This window comes from Dipodomys ordii, unplaced genomic scaffold, assembly GCF_000151885.1.
Source record: "Dipodomys ordii isolate 6190 unplaced genomic scaffold, Dord_2.0 Scaffold18, whole genome shotgun sequence".
NCBI classification, from domain to species: Eukaryota; Metazoa; Chordata; class Mammalia; order Rodentia; family Heteromyidae; genus Dipodomys; species Dipodomys ordii.
The window spans coordinates 6593888-6615646 of NW_012267234.1; the positions used below are offsets into that span (position 1 = coordinate 6593888).

At 37.7% G+C, this 21759-nt stretch overlaps 1 protein-coding gene across 1 annotated transcript in view; it reads right to left on the reverse strand.

Moving 5' to 3' along the window:
- Nucleotides 1–21276, reverse strand: part of Ccdc79 (coiled-coil domain containing 79) — a 30378-nt gene extending 9102 nt beyond the window's left edge. The window contains exons 1-7 of the mRNA XM_013012652.1: nt 21246–21276; nt 13504–13564; nt 13298–13413; nt 10021–10173; nt 5965–6090; nt 4402–4562; nt 588–907 (exon numbers count right to left, since the gene is read on the reverse strand). Coding sequence (XP_012868106.1) covers nt 588–907; nt 4402–4562; nt 5965–6090; nt 10021–10173; nt 13298–13413; nt 13504–13564; nt 21246–21276 — 968 coding nt within the window. The remainder of the gene's footprint in view (nt 1–587; nt 908–4401; nt 4563–5964; nt 6091–10020; nt 10174–13297; nt 13414–13503; nt 13565–21245) is intronic.
- Between the last annotated feature and the right edge of the window lie 483 nt (nt 21277–21759).

The following is a 21759-nucleotide window of genomic DNA, read 5'->3' on the forward strand; positions in this document are numbered from 1 at the left end:
CTGGGAAGGTGGCTCAGTGGTAGAGCACTTGCCTTGCATGCCTGAGGCCCTGGGTTCGATTCCTCAGCACCACATAAGCAAAAAGAAAAAAAAGCCGGAAGTGGCACTGTAGCTCAAGAGGTAGAGCGCTAGCCTTGAGCTGAAGAGCTGAGGGACAGCACCCAGGCCCAGAGTTCAGGCCCCACAACCGGACCAAAAAAAAAAACAAAAAAACAACAACAAAAAATTACAAATTGGGTTTTGCCATATTTGCTAACAGATGATCAATTCTTAACTTTAATACTTCAGGTAGAAGAGTTCTGTTTTCTTTTTTGAGCATACTTTCTTAAAATTCAATTATGATTATGCAACTCAATTCAAAATCTTCAATGCTCCCCATATCCTGTGAGCTAAAACCCCAAATTCTAGACATGACATGCAAGGCCTTAGAACAAGTGGGACTTACCTCCTCCTTATCCTAATTTCTCAGAAAATATTTCCTACGTTAGCCTTCTCTCACTTTATCATTTTTGTATTCCTATTGCTTAAGAATATAGCATATTGTAGCATACAATAAATGCTTATTGGATAAAATTATTGAACTATACCTTGATTTATAAACAAAATTCTTTTTGTCAAAAGTTGTTTTCTCATGTAAACCTTGATTGCAGCTGGAACTGACTTTACGTAAAGTCATCTTTTGTCCACTAAATGGATGTGTACTCTTTAACAGAGTCTTCACTCGGTTATCAGTGGCACAAGCCTTAGATGTGACATCACCAGATGGAGAAGTCTGAAACTGTCCAGGCTGGTTTTTATTCTTATCTTCTTCTGCTTTGGTATCTCCAGTACTACCTGAATAGAGGTGTTTCAGTATGTTCTCCTTGTTCATAAATGGATTCTCATAGCTTCTTCTTTGAATTTCTTCCTATAATGTAAAAATGGCAAATAAATGATTCCAATATAATCAATTTCTTCACAGCCCACTTTATATTTCCTTTAAACAATGAAGAAAAATATTAAAGCTGTCAATAAAAGTGACAAAATGATAGTTTGTATTAAGAAGACAATGTAAATTTATTCAATAAATGGTCCTAGGACAATTAAGGAAACCATATAGAAAAAATAATGTAGCTATTTCATAGTGTACACACAAATAAGGCCAAGATATACCAGATATTTAGATTGTTAAGAATGAAATTATAAGCTGGTGTCTCATGCCTGTAATCCTAGGAGGCTGAAATTGGAGGATTGTGGTTTGAAGCCAGCTAGAGTAGGGAAGTCCATAAAATTCTAATCTCCAGTTAATCACCAAAAAGCCAGATGTGGAGTTATGGCTCAAGTGGTAGAATGCTAATCTTAAGCAAAAAAGCTCAGGAACAGTGCTTAGGGCTTGAGTTCAAACACCAGAACCAGCACAAAAAAAAAAAGAGAAAGAAAAAGAAATTATGTTTTAAAAGAAACCATGATATTTTAATGTTCTCAGCCTCTTCAGGTACTACACTAAAATCACTAAATCATAAAAGAATAAAATATATTGAAACATAAATTTTTTATTTGTTATATTTTTATTATAATGATGATGAACAGGAGGGTTACAGTTACATATGTAAGGTAAGGAGTACATTTCTTTTTTATGAAAATTTTTGAGCCAGGTGCTGGTAGCTCACACCTATAATCCTACTCAGAATACTGAGTCTACCAGACTCTCATCTCCAATTAATCACCAAAAAGCCAGAAATGAAGCCATGGCTCAAGTGGTAGAATGCTAGCCCTGAGGGGGGGAGTGGAGGGGAAGCTCAGGGACTGCTCCCAGGCCCTGAGTTCAAGCCTCAGGATCTACATAAAATTTTTTTTTTGAAAGTTTTCTTTGAGACCAAGAACAATGCAGTGTGGACTCAGTAAAAAAAGAGCAAGAAGCAAAATCAACAGAAATCAAAACACCAGGAAATACATATATACCATATATTGGGCCACAGGGTAATTTTTTTCCAGTACTGGAATTTGAACTCAGGGCTTCTCTGGTCCATAGAAAATGTGCTACACACACAAAAAAGATCTTTTTTTAAACTTTATTATAGGAGTTTAAACTCACCAAGGGTAAAAAATATTTGACAGGTACCTCACTGTGAAATTTCAAAACATAAGATAAAGATTATATAAACTTAAGCTAGGTGCTAGTGGCTCACGCCTATAATTCTAGCTACTTGGGAAGATAAGATCTGAGGATCAGTGTTGAAAGCCAGCCTGCACAGGAAAGTCCATAAAACTCCTATCTCCAATAACTGCCAGAAAACTAAGTGTTGTTGTGGCTCAAAGTGGTAGAGTGCTAACCTTGAGCAAAAAAGCTCAGATACAGCACTCAGGCCCTGAGTTCAAGCTTCAAGACTGACCAAAAAAAGGGGGGTGGGGATTATGTAAGTTTCCAAGGAGAGAAAATAGGTTAATAGCAGGGAATTAAAACGCGTTTATTCCTCAAGAATAACACTGGAATCTACAATACTATGGACCAATGCCTTCAGTATAATGAGGGCAGGTGATTTTCTAGTTAGTCAAACCATCAACTGTAAGAATAAAATACTTTCAGATTTACAAGATCTTCCTATCTTCCTCTCCTCCCCTCCCCTCCCCTCCCCTCCCCTGCCTTCCTCTCTTTCTCCCTCCCTTCCTCCTTCCCTCCCTCCCTTCCTTCGTGTTGGTATTGGTTCACCCTTTGCTTGGCTTTTTCATTCAAGGTTAGAGCTTTACCACTTGAGTCATTCCTCCATGTTCAGCATTTTGCTGGGCAATTGGAGGTAAGAATCTTGAGAATTTTTTGGCGGGGCTAGCTTTGAACCACAATTCCCAGGTATCGGTCTCCTGGGTAGTCAGGGCTACAAGTGTGATACACCAGCAGTTTTGTAAGGTCTTTATACCTCTTAAATTTGGTATCTTGATTATATCAAAAGACCACATAAAGTGGGCATTGTGGCTCATACTTGTGAATCCAGCTACCTGGGAGGCAAAGATCCAGAGGATCACAGTTCAAGCCAGCCTGGGTAAAAAGTTGGTAAGACCCTGTTTCAACATACAAGCTAGACATTGCAGTATGTGTCTGTAATTCTAGCTATGTGGGAAGCATAGATAGGAGAAGCATGGTCTCAGGACTGTGCCTGCGCAAAAAATGTGAAACTTTATGCAAGAAAAGTAAAGGCAAAAACAAAACAAGCAAAACCCAAACCCACCACATCAAATGATAATCTATACCACCTGTTTTACATAATTATACTCTGTGATATTTGCACAGTGATCAGTTTATCTGATGATTTCTCATGAATATATCCCTCATCATTAAATTGACTACATAAGCAAGAGAGTGTGAACATACCTATATGCCACTGCTGTGTGTGTGTGTGTGTGTGTACACACGCACACGTGCAGAAAGAGAGAGACTGGGGGAAGAAATTATCAGATTGCTTTTTCCTTGAACAACTATACAGTAAGATGTTAGATCTCACAGACACTTCTGCCCAGGCTGGCTTTCAACTGCAATCTTCAGATCTCAACCTCCTAAGCAGCTAGGATTACAGGTTTGATGACTGGTACCTAGTTAATTTCTGCTTAAAAAATCCATTTTAGGGGCTGGCAAGGTGGCTCAATGGTAGAGTGCTTGCCTTGCATACATGAGGCCCTGGGTTTGATTCTTCAGCACCACATAAGCAGAAAAAAGCCAGAAGTAGAGATGTGGCTCAAGTAGTAGAGTGCTAGCCTTGAGCTAAAGAGCTGAGGGACAGCACCTAGACTCAGAGTTCAGGCCTCATGACCAACAAAAAAAAATCCATTTTAATAGCATATATGACTATACAAAGTGGTTTCATTGTGAGAATTCCAAAGATACATACAGAGTACTTTGAACAAGTTCACTTCTGCTATTATATCCACGTCTCTCACTTTTTCAAAGTGGTTAGCTGTTTCATTATTCTATCCTCAGACATTCTGCGCGCGCATATGTGTGTGTGTGTGTGAGAAAGAGAGAGAGAGAGTGAGAGTATATTGGGGCTTGAATTCAGGGCCTCACATTCTCACTTGGCTTTTTTTTCTCTAGGCTAGTAGTACTCTACCACTTGAGCTACAGCTGCATTTCTGGCTTTTTGGTACTTATTTGTAGATAAAGAATAACATTTACTTTCCTGCCTAGGCTGACTTCAAGCCACGATCCTTAGATCTCATCCTCCTGAATAACTAGTATTACAAGTGTCAGCCACTGCAGCCTGGCTGGTATTCTACTTTTTAAAAATACCTGTTTTTTCCTATGTCCACCACTGATCTGTCAAGTATTACTACTAAATTTTACATTAAAAATGTAGGAAAAATATTTTTACTCTCCAACCTCTATTAAAAATACTTAAAATACATATATTCTGTTAAAACAAAAAAGCTAACCTCATTGTCTTCTCTTTCAAGCTGTTCTATTTTGCGCAGAATTTCCTTTGCTGTTTTCCAGTACTCTTCAAGATTCTTTTCTTTCGCATTTGTGTCCTTTAATTGTTTTGCTTCATTTTCATCAAAAGAATATCCTCGTACATTTAGAGATAATTTCTCAGCTTTGTAATGTAGGGGAAATAGTAAGTTTATCTATTATGAGCGATATCATTGTCATATCCTTAAGAACATCCTCATGTGCCACCCTCCCCATTCTTTAAATTCTGTCTATTCAGAATACCTTAACTGGTGCTGAACTTAAATATAAGAGTGCTTAGCAAGGTTCCAGGACTCAAATATTGTTATAAATTAGACTCAATTTTTCAGAGTTATGGGCAAAACAGCAATATGACAATGTTATTTTTGGCACACAACCACCCTCATATATATCAACACTTGTCTTAAAACAGGGTTTTCCCTTTGTTTTGGGTATTAAACCAGGGTCCCCCACATGCAAAGAAATGAGCTCTACTACTGAGCTACATTTCCAGTCTCCTAGGATAGGTTTTAAAAAAAATCATACTGGAGTTTAAACTCAGGGACTACAACTTTAGCCATACTTCTAGAAGTAGCTGTTTTTAGTGTCCATGCTGGGTGCTGGTGGCTCACGCCTATAATCCTAGCTACTCAGGAGGGTGAGATTTGAGGATCCCGGTTCAAAGCCAGCCCGGGCCAGAAAGACTGTGAGATTCCTATCTCCAATAAACCACCAGAAAACCGGAAGTGGCACTGTAGCTCAAGTGGTAGAGTGCTCGCCTTGAGCTGAAGAGCTGAGGGACAGTGCCCAGGCCCAGAGTTCAAGCCCCACGACCGACAAAAAAAAAAAAAAAAAAGACAAAAAAAAAAGGTCCATAAATAGTTCTGTCCTATCATCTTTTTTTTCTTTTTCTTTTTTTTTTTTGGGTCCAGTCATGGGGCCTGAACTCTGGGCCTGGGCGCTGTCCCTCAGCTCTTCAGCTCAAGGCTAGCGCTCTACCACTTGAGCCACAGTGCCACTTCCCACTTTTTTCTTTTTTGTTTATGTGGTTCTGAGGAATCGAACCCAGGGCCTCGAGCATGCAAGGCAAGAGCTCTACCACTAAGTCACCTTCCCAGCCCTAAGACAAAAATTCTTATCATGGCTACTGTTCACTGTGCTCCAGACACAATGTGGTAGCAGAGATAGAGAGCAAAAGTTAGGGAGACCCTATCTCAAAAACAAGCAGGATTTTATAGGGTATGCCTGTAATTTCAGTACTTGGGAAGCAAAGGCAGAAGTTTTCAGGTTGTTTCTAAAGGTGTCCTGACCAAAAGCTAATACTCCTAAATGACAAACAAACTGAAAGCAAAATGGCTAGCAGGCATGACTCAAGCAGTAGAGCACTTGCCTAACAAATGTGAGGCACTGAATTCAATCCAATATCATTAAGGAAAGAAAGCATCCCCCAAACCCTGGAAATTGAAACAACTTGGCTTATTAGAGAAAATATCCCCCCCTTTACAAATATTGGTTTGTATTTCTCTTAAGGGTACTTGTAAACTTACTAGTTTTTCTGCAGTTGTGAAGCACAAATGTGGCAGCCTTGTGTAGTTCCTCATTCTGAGAATCAGTTAAGGCTTGTATCATGAGTGGAAGCCCATTGTTTTTAAAAAGGTCATACTGATTTTCCTCTGGAAGATATGTAAGAAATTAAAATAGAAGGTAATTATTATATCATAAACTATATATATTAGGTCATAATTCTTCTTTGTGAAAATTATGCATTGTTCAAACATTTTAAAGGAAAAGAAAATATAATTTCAAAAGTATTTTCAACTTAGGAAATAATCTACTTATACAATATACCTAAGGCATATAAGTGATCATTTCTGAACTGCAACCACAGAGTATCATATGCATACAGAGTAAAAAAAAACTGACCTTACTTGGTTTTTAAAAAATATAAGGTAGATCCAAAATTACACAGAGAAGGAGCTGAAATGAGGGAGAAGAGAGAAAAGCAAGACAGTAAAGAGAGAGGAGTGGAAAAGTGAGAAGGGGGATAAAGAAGGAGATTGAACACAGAGTGAGGAAAGGGGATGGTTAGAAAGGAGGAGCAGACTGAAGAAAGAGTGAAAGAAAGTAGTAGGGGAAAGAAAGGAAGAATGGAAGGAAGAAAGGAAGAAAGAGAGGGAATGGGGAAGAGGAGGGGCAGGAAGACTATTAGGTAGTTAGAATCTTTGGTTGGATTGCAGCAAGCAACATGAAGAACTGGACTGAAAAGTAAAGATAGGAAAAGAGGAGCACAGGGAGGTGGCTATTGGGTTCATTTTGTTGAAAAGTTTGAGAGACAGAGGCTTAAATTAGAAGAGTAGCAGAAGCACTGGAAAGGAAGGTACAAGAAGGTGAAAGAGAAATAGAACCACAATTTGCATACAAATTGTAGAGGAGAACGAGGAGCTAAAATAAAAATTAGTTAAGTCCTAGATGACCAGGATAAAATTAGTATTTTAAGTCTTTCATATGACTGATAGGGGAAGAAATTAAAATGCTTCCACTCCCATGCTTTAAAAAAACATATTAAATAATCCAGTACTTACCACAATCCTCAGTGCAATGCCCAAGAGTAAGTATGATGCTAAATTTTTCTTCTAAATCAAGATTTTCATGAGACAGTAATGCCAGAAGTCTTGAAACTATGTGGTATTTGGATACTATTACCCTAAAAGTAGCTATTAGTACAAAACAGACAAGAAGAATAGTAAGTATAAATTTAAAACTTATAAATATACCTATGTTTTTGGAGCTTATTCAGGAAGAACAGTAAATGTCTATATAATGTCTAATACATGTATCATGCAACATGTAACATATATGTGTTAATATAAATTCATAATAAGATATTAACTTATAATTGCCCTCATTACCCCTTCTAAAGCAACTTTTTGAAGTATGATTTCTTTTAGTAGTTCTGTTTTCTTGTTTTGTTTTTTGCTGGTCCTGGGGCTTGAACTCAAGGCCTGGGCGCTGTCCCTGAGCTGCTTTTGCTCAAGGCTAGCACTCACCACTTGAGCCACAGCACCACTTCCAGCTTTTTCTGTTTATATGGTGCTGAAGAATGGAACCCAAGGCTTCATGCATGGAAGGCAAGCACTCTACTGCTGAGCCACATTCCCAGCCCCTTTTAGTAGTTCTGTAATGCTACCTTCCTAAAAATTAAATATATCTAGTCTCACCTTCTACATCTCTACATTGGTCAGTAAAGACATTCTTAAATAACCAAATCCTGCCTCATATTATTATTATTATTATTTTGGTCTGTTGTGGAGCTTGAACTCTGAGCTTGGGCGCTGTCTCTGCGCTCTTCAGCTCAAGGAAAGTGCTCTACTGCTTGAGCCACAGCGCCACTTCCAGTTTTCTAGTGATTTATTGGAGATAAGAGTCTCACGGACTTTCCTGCCTGGGCTGGCTTTGAATCGTGATCCTCAGATCTCAGCCTCTTGAGTAGTTAGGATTATAGGTGTGAGCCACCAGTGCCCAGCTTCATATTATTGTTTAACTGACCATAATTTGACACTAATGATGCAATAAAGCACAGGTGAAACTATGCTGAGATGTAACAAAACTCAAGAAGTCCACTAGTTTACGTTATAGATATCATGGGGCTTTTAATAGAGTTAATATAGAGTCTAAAATATTGGTGTCAACAATAATGTTGTAAATTTCTCAAGAAATTGGATCTTAATCATTTTTATATCTTTGGAGCTCAGCGTATAGCAAGCACTCAAAAATTGCCTTTTTAAAATTTTTCTTCCATAGAGCCAGGAGCTGGTGCTCAGGCCTGTAATCCTAGCTACAAAGAAGGCTGAGATCTGAGGAGTGCAGTTTGAAGACAGCCCAGGCAAGGAAAGTTGGTCAGATTCTTATCTCTAGTTAATCACCAGAAAACTGGAAGTAGAGCTATAGCTCAAAGTGGTAGAGCACTAACTGTGGGTAGAAAAACTCAGGAACAGTACTCAGGCCCCGAGTTCAAGCACCACTACCAGAAAAAAAAATGTTTTCTTCAATACTAGGGATTGGACTCCAGACCTTAATGCTTGCTAGGCAAGTACTTTACTACTTGAGCCATGCCTCCAGTAATAACTGCCTTTTTTCTTTTTGGTGCCAGGCTTCAATTCAGGATCTGGGCACTGTTCCTGAGCTGTTTTTGCTCAAGGCTAATGGTCTACCATTTTAAGCCACAGCTCCACTTCTGGCTTTTTGGTGGTTAATTGGAGATAAGGGTCTCACAGACTTTCTTGCCCAGTTGGCTTCAAACAATAATCCTCAGATCTCAGCCTCCTGAGTAGCTAGGATTACAGATGTGTACCATTCGTGCTCAAGCCAATAAATACTTTGTAAAAATCTTTTTTCAGTTATTTGCGAATGATAACAGATTCCTTTTACAAGGATTTATGGGCTATCATTTTTCAGTACAAATGAGAGCCCATCATGTGTTTTGAATCTGGGGATAGACTTCACACTTATTTTTAAAAAGCATACTTTCTTTATTCAACTTTTATTTCATTTATTTATTTTTTGGGTCCAGTCGTGGGGCCTGAACTCTGGGCCTGGGCGCTGTCCCTCAGCTCTTCAGCTCACAGGGCCACTTCTGGCTTTTTTCTTTTTGCTTATGTGGTGCTGAGGAATTGAACCCAGGGCCTTAGGCATGCAAGGCAAGCGCTCTACCATTGAGCCACCTTCCCAGCCCCATCAACTTTTAAAAAGTTTGTAAATTGGGTATTCCACATTCTATCTCAATAATGTCCTTTGATTTCTCATATAAAACTTTTAGGTTAATGCTGCTTTTTAAGTGAATTAAAAGTTTAGAGCCGGGCGCGGGGGGGGGGGGGGGGGGGGGGGGGGCCCCCCCTTGAACCCTACCTCCTAAGGGGGCTGAGATCTGAGAATCATGGTTCAAAGCCAGCCAGGGCAGAAAAGTGCTTGAGACTCTTATCTCCAATAAACCACTCGAAAACCAGAAGTGGCATGGCGCTGTGGCTCAAGCGAAGCGCTCACCTTGAGCTGAAGAGCACAGGGACAGTGCCCAAGCCCAGAGTTCAAGCCCCACAACTGACAAAAAAAAAGTTAGAATTACAGGATCTTAGTTTTTCTTATTTCTTTTACAATCCTGTAATATGTATATGTCCATTTTATTTATTTTCATTAGCATATATCAGCGTGGGGGGGGATTTCATTTGGACATTTCCAGTCATATGCAATATATTCCAATCAATCCCACTACCTCTATTATTCTTCATTAGTTTCTTCATAAAATAATTCAATAGGTTTCATTGTTCTATTTTTAAACACGTAAGCCATCTACCTTGACCATATTCATCCAGGTCTGATTTTCATTCTAGTATTAGACTTGATATTAGAAGACCTAGATATGAGTCCTTAGGGAAGTCTTAATGTCCATAAGAAAGTGAAGAACCAGAATAGATCATTTCTAAGATCTTTTTCTACTTGTACAAACTGGAAATCATGATCAAATTTAATCTACAATATCAAAACTCATCGTGCTAAATTCAACAAAATTCAACTGTAGCAATCTTACTAAGTATAAGCATTTAACTCACGATTATCAGCAATACATGCATCCATTGTTTTTGTCACCACCACTGCAAGCTTAGCATTGGACACAATTTTGTATGAGTCAGATTCCAGGTGCACAAGAACTTGAGACAATACCTCCAATCCACCCACAGACACAAAGTATTTCTGAACATATGCTTTAGGAATAAAGCAGAACTGTTAGTATTTCAAGACAGGTATATGGTTTCATTCAATTAATTTCTATCAAATATAACAATAACTTATTTTTCTGAAATATTTACTAAAATCCCAAAACTAAAGAATTGTTTTAAAAAATTAGGATACCCTAAAAGAAGCAAAAATTGGGAGGATCATGGTTCAAGGCCAGTGTGGGCTCTTCTCCCCCTGCCTCTCCAAAAAAATTGAAATCCCAACACAACAGAAGAAGCTGAATATGGTGATGCATACCTGTAATCTTAACTATGCAGGAGGCATTATTGGTAGGAAAATCACAGTCTCAGGCCTCCCTGGGCAAAAATCCAAGACCCAAATTAAAAACACTAAAGCAAAAATTATAGCATACTTGGCTCCAGTAGTAGAATGCCTACCTAGTGAGCAGGTCCTGAGTTCAAGCCTCAGTACTGGAACAAAAATTCCAATCTTTATCAGTGAATATACACAATCACAGGGGTATATTAATTAAGTGCTTCCCTTTTACATAATACAACTTACATGTATAGTACAAAACAGTCTTCTTGTGTTTGGAAATCTCTTTTATTTATTGATAACTGATGTATTTTCTAAGTAATATTACTAGTCTGTTTTATATTAAGTGATTATTTCAGTAGAGCTATAACAAATATAGTCTCAGGAGGGAGGGTGGGGCATACTTGTAATTAAAAAGCAGAAGTAGGAGAATTTTGAGCATTTTCTTTTTATGCTTTTGTCTAAAAATTTCAAATTATTGTTACACATTGCATGAGATATATACAAATATTATGTATATTTTGAGTTAAGAACTGTATTTTGTATTTATTATTTTTTACCATCACTGGTTAAAAAGACTTTTTTTTTTTTGGGTCTGGTCGTGGGGCCTGAACTCTGGGCCTGGGCACTGTTCCTCAGCTCTTCAGCTCAAGGCTAGTGCTCTACCACTTGAGCCACAGCGCCACTTCCAGCTTTTTTCTTTTTGCTTATGTGGTGCTGAGGAATCGAACCCAGGGCCTCTGGCAATCAAGGCAAGCGCTTTACCACTGAGCTGCCTTCCCAGCCCCAAAAGACTTTTCTTTCACAGAATTGCCATCACCATTGTAAAAAAATTAAAGATCCTAAACTGGGCATCAGTGGCAATAATTCTAGCTACTCAGGAAGCTGAGATCTAAGTATCACAGTTCAAAGCCAGCCTGGATAGGAAAGCCCATGAGACCCTTAACTTCAATTAAAGAGCTGGAAGTGGAACTGTGGCTCAAATGGTATAGCCTTGAGCACAAAAGCTCAGGGAAGAGTGCCCAGACCTTGAGTTCAAGCCCCAGAACCACCCCCTTCCCCCAACACACACACAAATAAAAAAATCAATAACCCTAATTTTTTTCTAATGTTAATCCAATTGTGCATTCCTGGGATATATGCTACTTGGTCAGAAGTTATTATTCTGTTGTTTGACTTGTTAATGTTTTGTTAAAGACTTTTACATGGGTGTAATGCTGACTTTATAGAACATGTTGTAAAGTGTTCCTTCTACTTCTATTTCCAAGATTAATTTACACAGGTTCATTTTTCTTCTGAAATATGTGGTAGAATTCACCAAAAAAATCATCAGAGACTGAAATTCCCCTTGATGTTAAGAATTTAAATTTTGAATTCTATTTACTAATCAAGTTATCCATTTCTTTTGTGTGAGCTTTAGTAGTTTGTATATTTCAGGGAATTTATTCAAAGTTGTCAAATTACATGGCCTACATCCTTTTAGTATATGTCAATATCTATAGCAATGTCATCTTGTCATAGTGATATTTGTAATTTGAGCCTTTTGAATTACAAGGCATTTGAATTTTCTACATTTTTTGTATTTGTTAATTTGTAATTTAATTCAGTTGTTTCCCAAGCATATTTTTTTATGGGTTTCTAGTTTTGTTATCTCATTACTTTGTTTTATGAGTGAATCTAGGAAGATTAAAAATGAAGCCAGACTAGTGGCTTACACCTGTATTTCCAGCTACTCAGGAGGTTGAGATCTGAGAATACTAGTTCAAAGCCAGCCCAGGCAGGACTGTCTATGAGACTCTTATCTCCAATTAACCACCAGAAAACCAGAAGTAGGTCTGTGTCTCAAAGTGCTAAAGCACTAGTCATGAGCAAAAAGAGCTCAGAGACAGTGCCCAGGTCTGGAGTTCAAGCCCTACAACTGAAGAAAAAAATACAAAAGATGCTGCAGATTGGACATAGTGGTGTACCCCTATAACCTCAGCACTTTGTAAGCTTGAGAATAATCAGGGTTTTTGGGGGGAGGGGGTTGTTGGTCATGGGGTCTCAGCTCTTCAGCTCAAGGCTAGCGCTCTACCACTTGAGCCATAGCACCACTTCCAGCTTTTTTTGCTTATGTGGTGCTGAGGAATCGAACACAGGGCCTCATGCATGCAAGGCAAGCACTCTACCACTGAGCCACCTTCCCAGCCTGAGAATAGAGTTTGAGGCCAACCTGGGCTACATAGAAACTTTGAGACTAGTTTGGTATATACAGAGGTCTTGTCTCAAAACAAAACATTCTGCTGCTACTATCTTCCCAATATTCTCTAAACAATATTGACTTCTAAATTATTCTTATTGAAAAGAACCTAAAGGTACCCAAAATGACCCAAATTACTAGAATAAAACTTATTAGTCAATGAAATAATCCAACCATTTTTGTTATGCTTTGAAATGTTTCTTCACATGGCTTAGAGAACAAACTACATACTTACTATTATTTGCTAGCGTAAGTCCAATAAATGAGCAGAGAGGGCGAATTATCTCAGGTTTCATGCAAGATATTAGCCAATCATTAGCATATGGAAAAAGTGAACAGCAAAATGTTTGATTCTCATCTGAAATGAGGCAGTCAATCATGTTTTAATTTAATATTAGAAAATAACAACTGTCATTTATCTTTATATTTATTTTTTAATTAAATTTTATTTTATTGTAAGGGTGATGTCAGAAGGGTTACAGTTACATAAGTAAGGTAATGAGTACATTTCTTGTTGAACATTGTTACCCCCGCCCTTGTTTTCTCCCGCTTTCCCTCCACCCCATATCTTTATATTTAAATAATTAAATAATTACCATTTTGAGGATTGTTGACACAGGCACACAGAGCACTACACACTGAAGACCACAACTGATAATTCTGGAAAACCTTATTATCTAACAAATTCAACTCATGTTTTGAAAGAACTGTCCTATTAGGTTAAAAAGGAAGCAAATTAAGATAAATATATTAAGGTCATACGCAATGCCCAATTAACAACAAGAAATTTATATTTGCTTACCTGAACAATTCTGACAGAACGGTAATACAACCTGTTTCTCTCACAAGTGTTTGTCCACACCCTTACAAAAAAACATATGTTACATGAATATAATTTCTATTAACAATGATTTTAAAGAAATTTAAAACATTTATGTTCTATTTCAATAAATATCTAGCTTTTAAGCTGCTTTAATGTAGTAAAGGCTACAACACAAAATTATAGTAAATAAAAATCTATATCAAGATTATTATGGAAAAATAACTTCTTTTGCTTAAAAGATTGACAATATTCAAATTTCATCTAAAAATTACAAAACACTTTTGGTTTATCTTAAGGGACGTTTTGTTTTTCGTGTGTATGCTATGCTTGAACTCTCTAGGGCTTTGAGCTTGAACTTAGTTTTTTTCTGTTCAAAACTGGCACTCTACCACTTGAGCCACAACTCCACTTCCATCTTTTGCTGGTTAATTGGAAGTAAGATTCTCTTGGCTATGTCTGCCTGGCTGGCTTTGGGCCTTGATTCTCAGATCTTAGCCTCCTACGTAGCTAGGCTTACAGGAGCGAGCCACTGGGACCTGGCTAAAACTTACATTTAAATCATGGTTCTCTGGTATAATATGAAAAAGTATTGCATATTGTAGCACAATAAATTAATTCAACCTTTTTATTTATTTTTATTTTTTTTGTTGGTCATAGGGCCTCAACTCTGGGCCTGGGTGCTGTCCCTCAGCTCTTCAGCTCAAGGCTAGGACTTTACCACTTGAGACAGCTCTACTTCCTGCTTTTTCTGCTTATGTGGTGCTGAGAAATCGAACCCAGGGCCTCATGCATGCAAGGCAAGTACTCTACCACTGAGCCACCTTCCTAGCCTTCAAGAAGAAGGCTAGGAAGAAGTAAATCTAGAAGCATTTTAAGTACCTAACAATTAGAATTAAATTCAAAAATAATCTTGATCTCAGCAGTAGATACATGTGACTATTCTATACTATATTTCTACCTTTTTTTTTTTATCTTTTTCTTTTTTTGACAGTCCTGGGGCTTGAACTTAGAACTCTGGGCATGGGCAGTGTCCCTGAGCTGCTTATGCTCAAGGCTAGCACTCTACCAATTAAGCCACAGCACCACTTCCAGCCTTTTCTGTTTATGCGGTACTAAAGAATAGAACCTAGGGCTTCATGCATGCTAGGGAAGCACTCTACCACTAAGCCACATTCCCAGCCCTATTTTCAACTTTTCTGTGAATGTAAAACTTATCCCCAAATAAAAACCAGTACTGCCTAATACACAGTAAACTCTTTAAGTAGGCAATTCAGTAAAAAGTCAACCAAATGAATTCATTTCAGTGCTCCTTTAGTAGTACAACTTACTTTACTCTTTTTAAAATTATGTATTAATATATAAAATGACTAAACATATACTCTCCTTAAAGTTAGTATTTATTAAAAGTCAATCAGGTTAAAAAAAAGATACTAGCCAGGTGCCGGCAGCTCATGCCTGCAATCCTAGCTACTCAGGAGGCTGAGATATGAAGATTGCAATTCAAAACAAGCCCAGGCAGGAAAGTCTGTGAAACTCATCACTAATAAACTACTCAGAAAAAGACCGAAGTAGTACTGTGGCTCAAGTGGTAAAGCACTGGCCTTGAGCCAATGGCTAGAAGCTCAGGGATAGCACCCAGGCTCTGAATTTAAGCCCCAGGACCAGCAAAAAGAAAAAAAAAAGATACTAATATAAGGACTAGAATGATAAATAACTACTCAATGTATTATTTTAAATGTTTTAAACGTTCATGAGAGAATTTACTTACTATTATTTGAAACCAGGACCAAAATAACATAGACAGACATTCTTTTTAAATTTGTGTTTGAATCATCATTAGATAAGAACAAAATTAAGTCTTCAAATAAATCTGAAGTACACAAAGTTTGCTGGCTGTAAACTGAAATATAAAATTTAATTTCAATGCAATAATATATAACAATTATAAAATATGTTAACAAAATATGAATTATTATTGCAATATTATTCAATATTATTACAATATATTACAACATTATTATTACAATATTATTAAACAGTTCTCATTTGACACTTATTAGAAATTCTGACAAAATTTCTGATAAATTGATATGTGCTTAAGTAGCAGACCAATGCAGCAGTAGACCAAGCCACAGTCTCTAATCAAAAGTGTTACACTAGAATTTATAATAAAAACCTAAGTAAATAAAATCTTAGACAAGGAAATTTAAGAATAAAACAAAATAAGAAAAACAATTTAAGAAAATTCAGAAATATGCTTTGAAAAACAAATGGACAAAATGTATAATATTTCTTCTGAGACTTTTCTAGAGACTAAAGTCTTTTCAAAATTCAACAATGAGCCTGGGCACTGGTGGCTCATGCCTGTAATCCTAGTAATCAGAGGCTGAGATCTGAGGATTAAGTTTTAAAGTTAGCTTGGGGAAGGAAACTCCATGAGACTCCAATTAACTACCAAAAAAGCTGGAAATGGAGCTATGGCTCAAGTGGTAGTGTGTTAGCCTTGAGCACAAAACCTCAAGGACAGCATCCAACAATCCTTCCAATCTCAACCTTCCCAACCATCTCAGCCTGGATAACAGGCACACAACCACTGCACTCATCTACTGATTGAGACTTTTTGCCCAGGCTGTCTTTGAAGCATAACACTTCCTGATCTCTGCCCCCAAGCAGCTAGGATTATAGGTGTGAGTCCTCTCTCCCTTTCTCCCCTCCTTCACCTCTTTGGTGTGTGTTGGTCCTGGGTTTGGATTCAGGACTTGGCCTGAACTTTTTGCTCAGGGCTAGCGCTCTACCACTTGAACCACAGCTCTACTGGGATTAGCTTCAAGCCACATCCACAGATCTAGGATTACAATTGGAAGCCACCAGCTCTCAGCTCCCTGATTTCTTTTTAGATGCTCATAAAATAAGCAGAATTAAAAAAACTATTTGGAATCTTGGGGTGTAGCTCAGTGAAAAGAACAAGTGCTTAGCATTCCTAAGGCCCTGGGTTCAATCCTTAGTCGTAAAATAAAATTGGACATAGTAATACAATCAGCATTTTGCCAAGTGCCTAGAACCAGCTAGAAAACTATCTCAAAGGTAAGGACTAAAAAAATCCATCCCTATATCCTCAATGTCTAGCACAGAACTTGGGGTTGGTTCTTAATAGCTGATAAGAAATTATTAATGAGGTTGGGAATGTGGCTTAGTAATAGAGTGCTTGCCTAGCATGCATGAAGCCCGATGTACAATTCCTCAGTACCACATAAAAACAGAAAATGCTGGAAGTGGTGCTATGGCTCAAGTGGTAGAGTGCTAGCCTTGAGCAAAAGCAGCTCAGGGACAGTACGCAGGGCCTGAGTTCAAGCCCCAGGACTGGCAAAAAAAATTATTAATATAAAAATATAAGGCTGGTTTGACAAATTAAATGGTTGATATTCAATCTTATTATTTAAAGTGTGTGTATATATATATATATAGATATTTATGGCAGGAAAATATTCTTGTCAACATGAATTTCTGTGCCCAAAGCATTTAACGTGGTTGTTTGTGGATTATCTTCATCTTTTGATTTAAGTACCCACATAAAACTATTCAAACATGGAAATAATTTAATTCTAAAACAATAACAGTAGTTATATTAACTTAATTATTAACTATTAATACTAGTTATTACTATTGTTTTGGGTGTACTGAGATTTGAACTCAAGGATTGTCAGGTGATATTCTACCATTACAGGCCCCCAGCCCTTTTTGCCCTGACAATTTTTTGAACTAGGGTACTTTTTTTGCCCAGGCCAGCCCAGACCATGATCCTCCTATTGTTGATACCTGCTGTACCTGGGATAACAGATACACACTGCCATATACAGGTTTTTCTGTTGAGAGGGGTCTTATAAACATTTTGCTCAGGCTGATCTCAAACTTTGATCCTCCTGCATCTTTACTATAACATTCTAAAAGTATTTTCAAGTACAGAATAACACAATACTGAATAAACAAGACTTATTATTTTACCATTTTCTTCTGCAAGAGCACCTAATGTAAATAATGCTGCTTCTTTAACCATACTATGTTCACTTGACTTTGCAAGGTTTTTTACAAATATCAGACCACCAATTTCCCGAAAATAAACACCTGCATCACCTGTAGGATGTATAGACAAAACAAGGCATATTTGATTATTATTTTGCTATGGATTTAAAAACTCAAATAGAGAATTAATATAGCACATAAAGTGAGAAGAACAATGCATATTTGATATATCACAGTACTAAAGAACTAGAATTATAAATAAAAGTTCATTATCATGTCTTACTGTTTTGTTGACAAATTGAATGAATAGTAACTAAAGCTTCCTTCTGTGAAATAGAATTGTCCATTTGATATTTCAGACACTCCAATAATAAGTCCAGGTCAGTTTTCATTTCTGGAGAAAAAACATACAATAAACAAGATTTTTTCAATAATAAATGTTTATTTCTTTTTCCAATGTTAATTTCTAGTTACATATCTTTGGAATTGTTATTAATATAACTATTATTATTGTTCTCAAATAGACTTAAAAAAATTTGATGCGCTGGGGCTAGAACTCAGGGTCTGGGCCTATCCTTAAGCTGTTTCACTCAAGGCTAACACTCATCACTTCAGCAACAGCTCCACTTCTGGCTTTTTGGTGGAGTTAAAAAGTCTCATAGGCTTTCCTGCCTGGGCTGGCTTTGAAACACATTCCTTAGATATAGTCCTGAGAAGCTAGGATTACAAGTGTGAGTCACTGGCACCTGGTATAATGATTGATTTTTAAAATAGTAAAACATATTACTTTCAAGATCTGATGAACAACAAAGACATATCTTAAAAAAAAAGATGTTCTTTAAATAAAACTTAAATTTCTTATAGTACTTTGTTTTTTCTTTTCCATGAAAAGAAGAAAATACAAATATTCATTTTGTATATGTGTTGGTACTGGGTTTGAACTCAGGACCTGAGCACTGCCTCTCAGTTTTTTCACTCAAAGTTGGTGCTCTACCATTTGAGCTATGGCACCATTTCTGGCTTTTTGATGGTTAACTAGAGTCTCACAGATATTCCAGTTTGGGCAGGCTTTGAACCTCCATTCTTGGACCTCAACCTTCTTGAGCAGCTAGGATTACAGGTATGAGCCACTGGCACCCAAGTTACAAATATTCTTCTTAAGTGAACATACAATGGCTTAAGTACATACCATTTAAAGGAAATAAAAATGAATGTGTGAGGTGCTACTACAACAGTAATTAGGGACAATTTCATAATAATTGTGTGAGAAAAGAAGGGTCTAAAATCAGTAACTTCAGCTTCTTCCTTAAGAAACTAGAAAAAATAAAAAAAGCAAATTAAGCCCAAAGTAAGGAAAGAAGGAAAGTTATAAAGAAATTGTAAAGAAAGCTGAAATCAGTAAAATAGAAAAACAGTGGAGTGCAAGGTGCTGGTGGCTCACACTTGTAATCCTAGCTACTCAAGAGGCTGAGATCTGACAATAGTAGTTCAATGCCAGCCCAGGTAGGAAAGTCCATGAGATTCTTACCTCCAATTAACCACAAAAAAACTTAGTGTCACTGTGACTCAAAGTGGTAGAGTGCCAGCCTTGAGCAAAAAAGCTCAGGGAGCTGGGTGCCCGTGGCTCATGCCTGTAATCCTAGCTACTCAGGAGGCTGAGATCTGAGAACCGAAGTTCAAAGCCAGCCCTGGCAAGAAAGTCCGTGAAACTCTTATCTCCAATAAACCACCAGAAAACCGGAAGTGGCGTTGTAGCTCAAGTGGTAGAGCGCTAGCCTTGAGCTGAATAGCTGAGGGACAGCGCCCAAGCCGAGTTCAACCCCCACGACAAGGACAGTACCTAGGTCATGAAGTCAAGCCTCACAACCAATCAAAAAAAGAAAAGAAAGAAAAACAATGGATCAACTTATTTGAAAAGATATTTGATAGTTCTGTAACCAAACTGATTATATAAAAAAGAATATGCAAACTATCAGTATTAGAAATTAAGAGAGAAGGAATCACCACAGATCCTACGGATACTTTAAAGGTAGTGTTTATGCATGTCATACCTATAGATCAATGATTTATGTGACATAAAGGAATTGTTGGAAAGATACACATCACCAAGTTCCCTCCAAAAGAAATGATAACTGACTGGTAATATAGCTAGGAAAGAAGCTTAAGTCATAGTTTAAAACCTTTCCTTTCCATTAAAGCTAGGCACCAGTGGCTTATACTGGTAATCCTAGTTACTCAGAAGACTGAGATCTGAAGATACCACTTTAAAGCCAGCCCATGCAGAAAAATCGTGTGTGTGTGTGTGTGTGTGTGTGTGTGTGTGTGTGTGTGTGTGTGTGTGTGTGTCTGCATGTATGTATGTGCCCGCACATGCTGGTACTGAGGCTTGAAATCAGGCCTGGGCACTCTCCCTGAGCTTTTGTGCTCAAGGCTAGTGCTGTATCACTTGAGCGACAGCTTCTCTTTCAGCAATTTGGTGGTTGATAGGAGCTAAGAGTCTCATGCACTTTTCTGCTCCAGCTGGCTTCAAACTGCAGTCCTCAGATCATAGCCTCCTAAGTAGCTAGGAATACAGGCATGAGCTACCCGCACCTAGCTCAATTGTTGGTGTGTTTTTTTGGTGGGGGTGGTGGTTTTTTGTTGTTTTGTTTTGTTTTATTTTGTTTTGTTTTTGAGACAGGATCTTGCTGTAGCCTAGCTGGCCTCAAGCTCAAGATTCTAGTGGGTCACAAACTGGAGCACCTGGAATTATAGATGTACATCATTGTACACACCTCCCAGCTTCCCAATTCATTCTACAACAAAACCATTAGGAATAAAACTACAAACCAATATCCCTTGTGAACATACAAAATGTCTAAACAATTTTAGCAAAACGCATACAATAATATTTATTTTCCTTCTTGGCAGCACTGGGCTGCCACATTTGCGAGGCAGGCACTCTCTACCACTTTCCATGCCCCAGCCCTTGTTTTAGCCATTTTTTAGAAAAGATCTCACTTTTTTTTGTAAGGGAGTTGTTTTGGCCCAGAGGCTGGAATACTATGATTCTCCTACCTATGACCTCCTGTGTCACTAGGATCATAGGGCTTGTATTGAGATGGAGTCTCATTAATTTTTGTTCAGGCTGAACTCAGACCATGATCCTGTTCAACTCTTCCCCAAATAATGAGATTACAACACAAACCACTGAACATAGTCTTTTTTTTTTTCTTTTTGGTCGGTTGTGGGTCTTGAACTTTGAGCCTGGGTGTTGTCCCTGAGCTTTTCAGCTCAAGGATAGCACTCTACCACTTGAGTCACAGTGCCACTTCCAGTTTTCTGGGGGTTTACTGGAGATAAGAATCTCACGGACTTTCCTGTCTGGGCTGGCTTTGAACTGCAATCCTCAGATCTCAACCTCCTCAGTAACTAGGATTACAGGCATGAGCCACTGGCACCCAGCTGAGTATAGTCTTTCATATTCTTTTGTATCCAGTATCTTATGGTGTTCTTAGTATCAGCATGTCTTTTCTCATGTCAGTTTTCTAAAGCCAAGTGACAGGTACAGAACAGGTGTTCAATATTCACATAAACTACTGAATGATTCATTCACCCCTTGTATTTTAAATATTTTAAATTAAAAATTAAAAAAATTTTTAAATATATTTCTCAAATAGATAATAAACTCATTTTGTATATATGATCCATGAATTTCTCACCTTGCATTTTCTTTGTGTCCTCATTTTCCATTTTTGTTGGTATTTTTCTTTATATTTCATCTATAAAATAAAGAATTGTGAAAATTATTTTCACAATTCAAATTAATTTTTAAGAATGTCAAAATGCAAAGGTAAAGGAGGAAAAAGAAAAGCTTTCCAGAAGGCAGAAGACCAGGGATTAAATCTGCAACTTATTAGTGTGACACTAGATAGGTTGCTTCAATTCTCTGAGGCTGCATTTCCTCATATGTGAAATATTACTGATGTTCCCACTTCATGTTGTTCCAAGAATTAAATATGAAAACACATACACCTAGATTTCTAAGAAACTATAGACAAACTTATTTATTTATTCATTTTTGTGCCAGTCTTGGAGCTTGAACTCAACGCCTGGGCACTGTCCCGGGTCTTCAGTGCTCAAGGCTGGCACTCTACCACTGAGCCACAGCTCCACTTCCATCTTTTCTAGTAGTTAATAGTTTCCAGGGCTTTCCTGCCAGGGATGGCTTCAAAC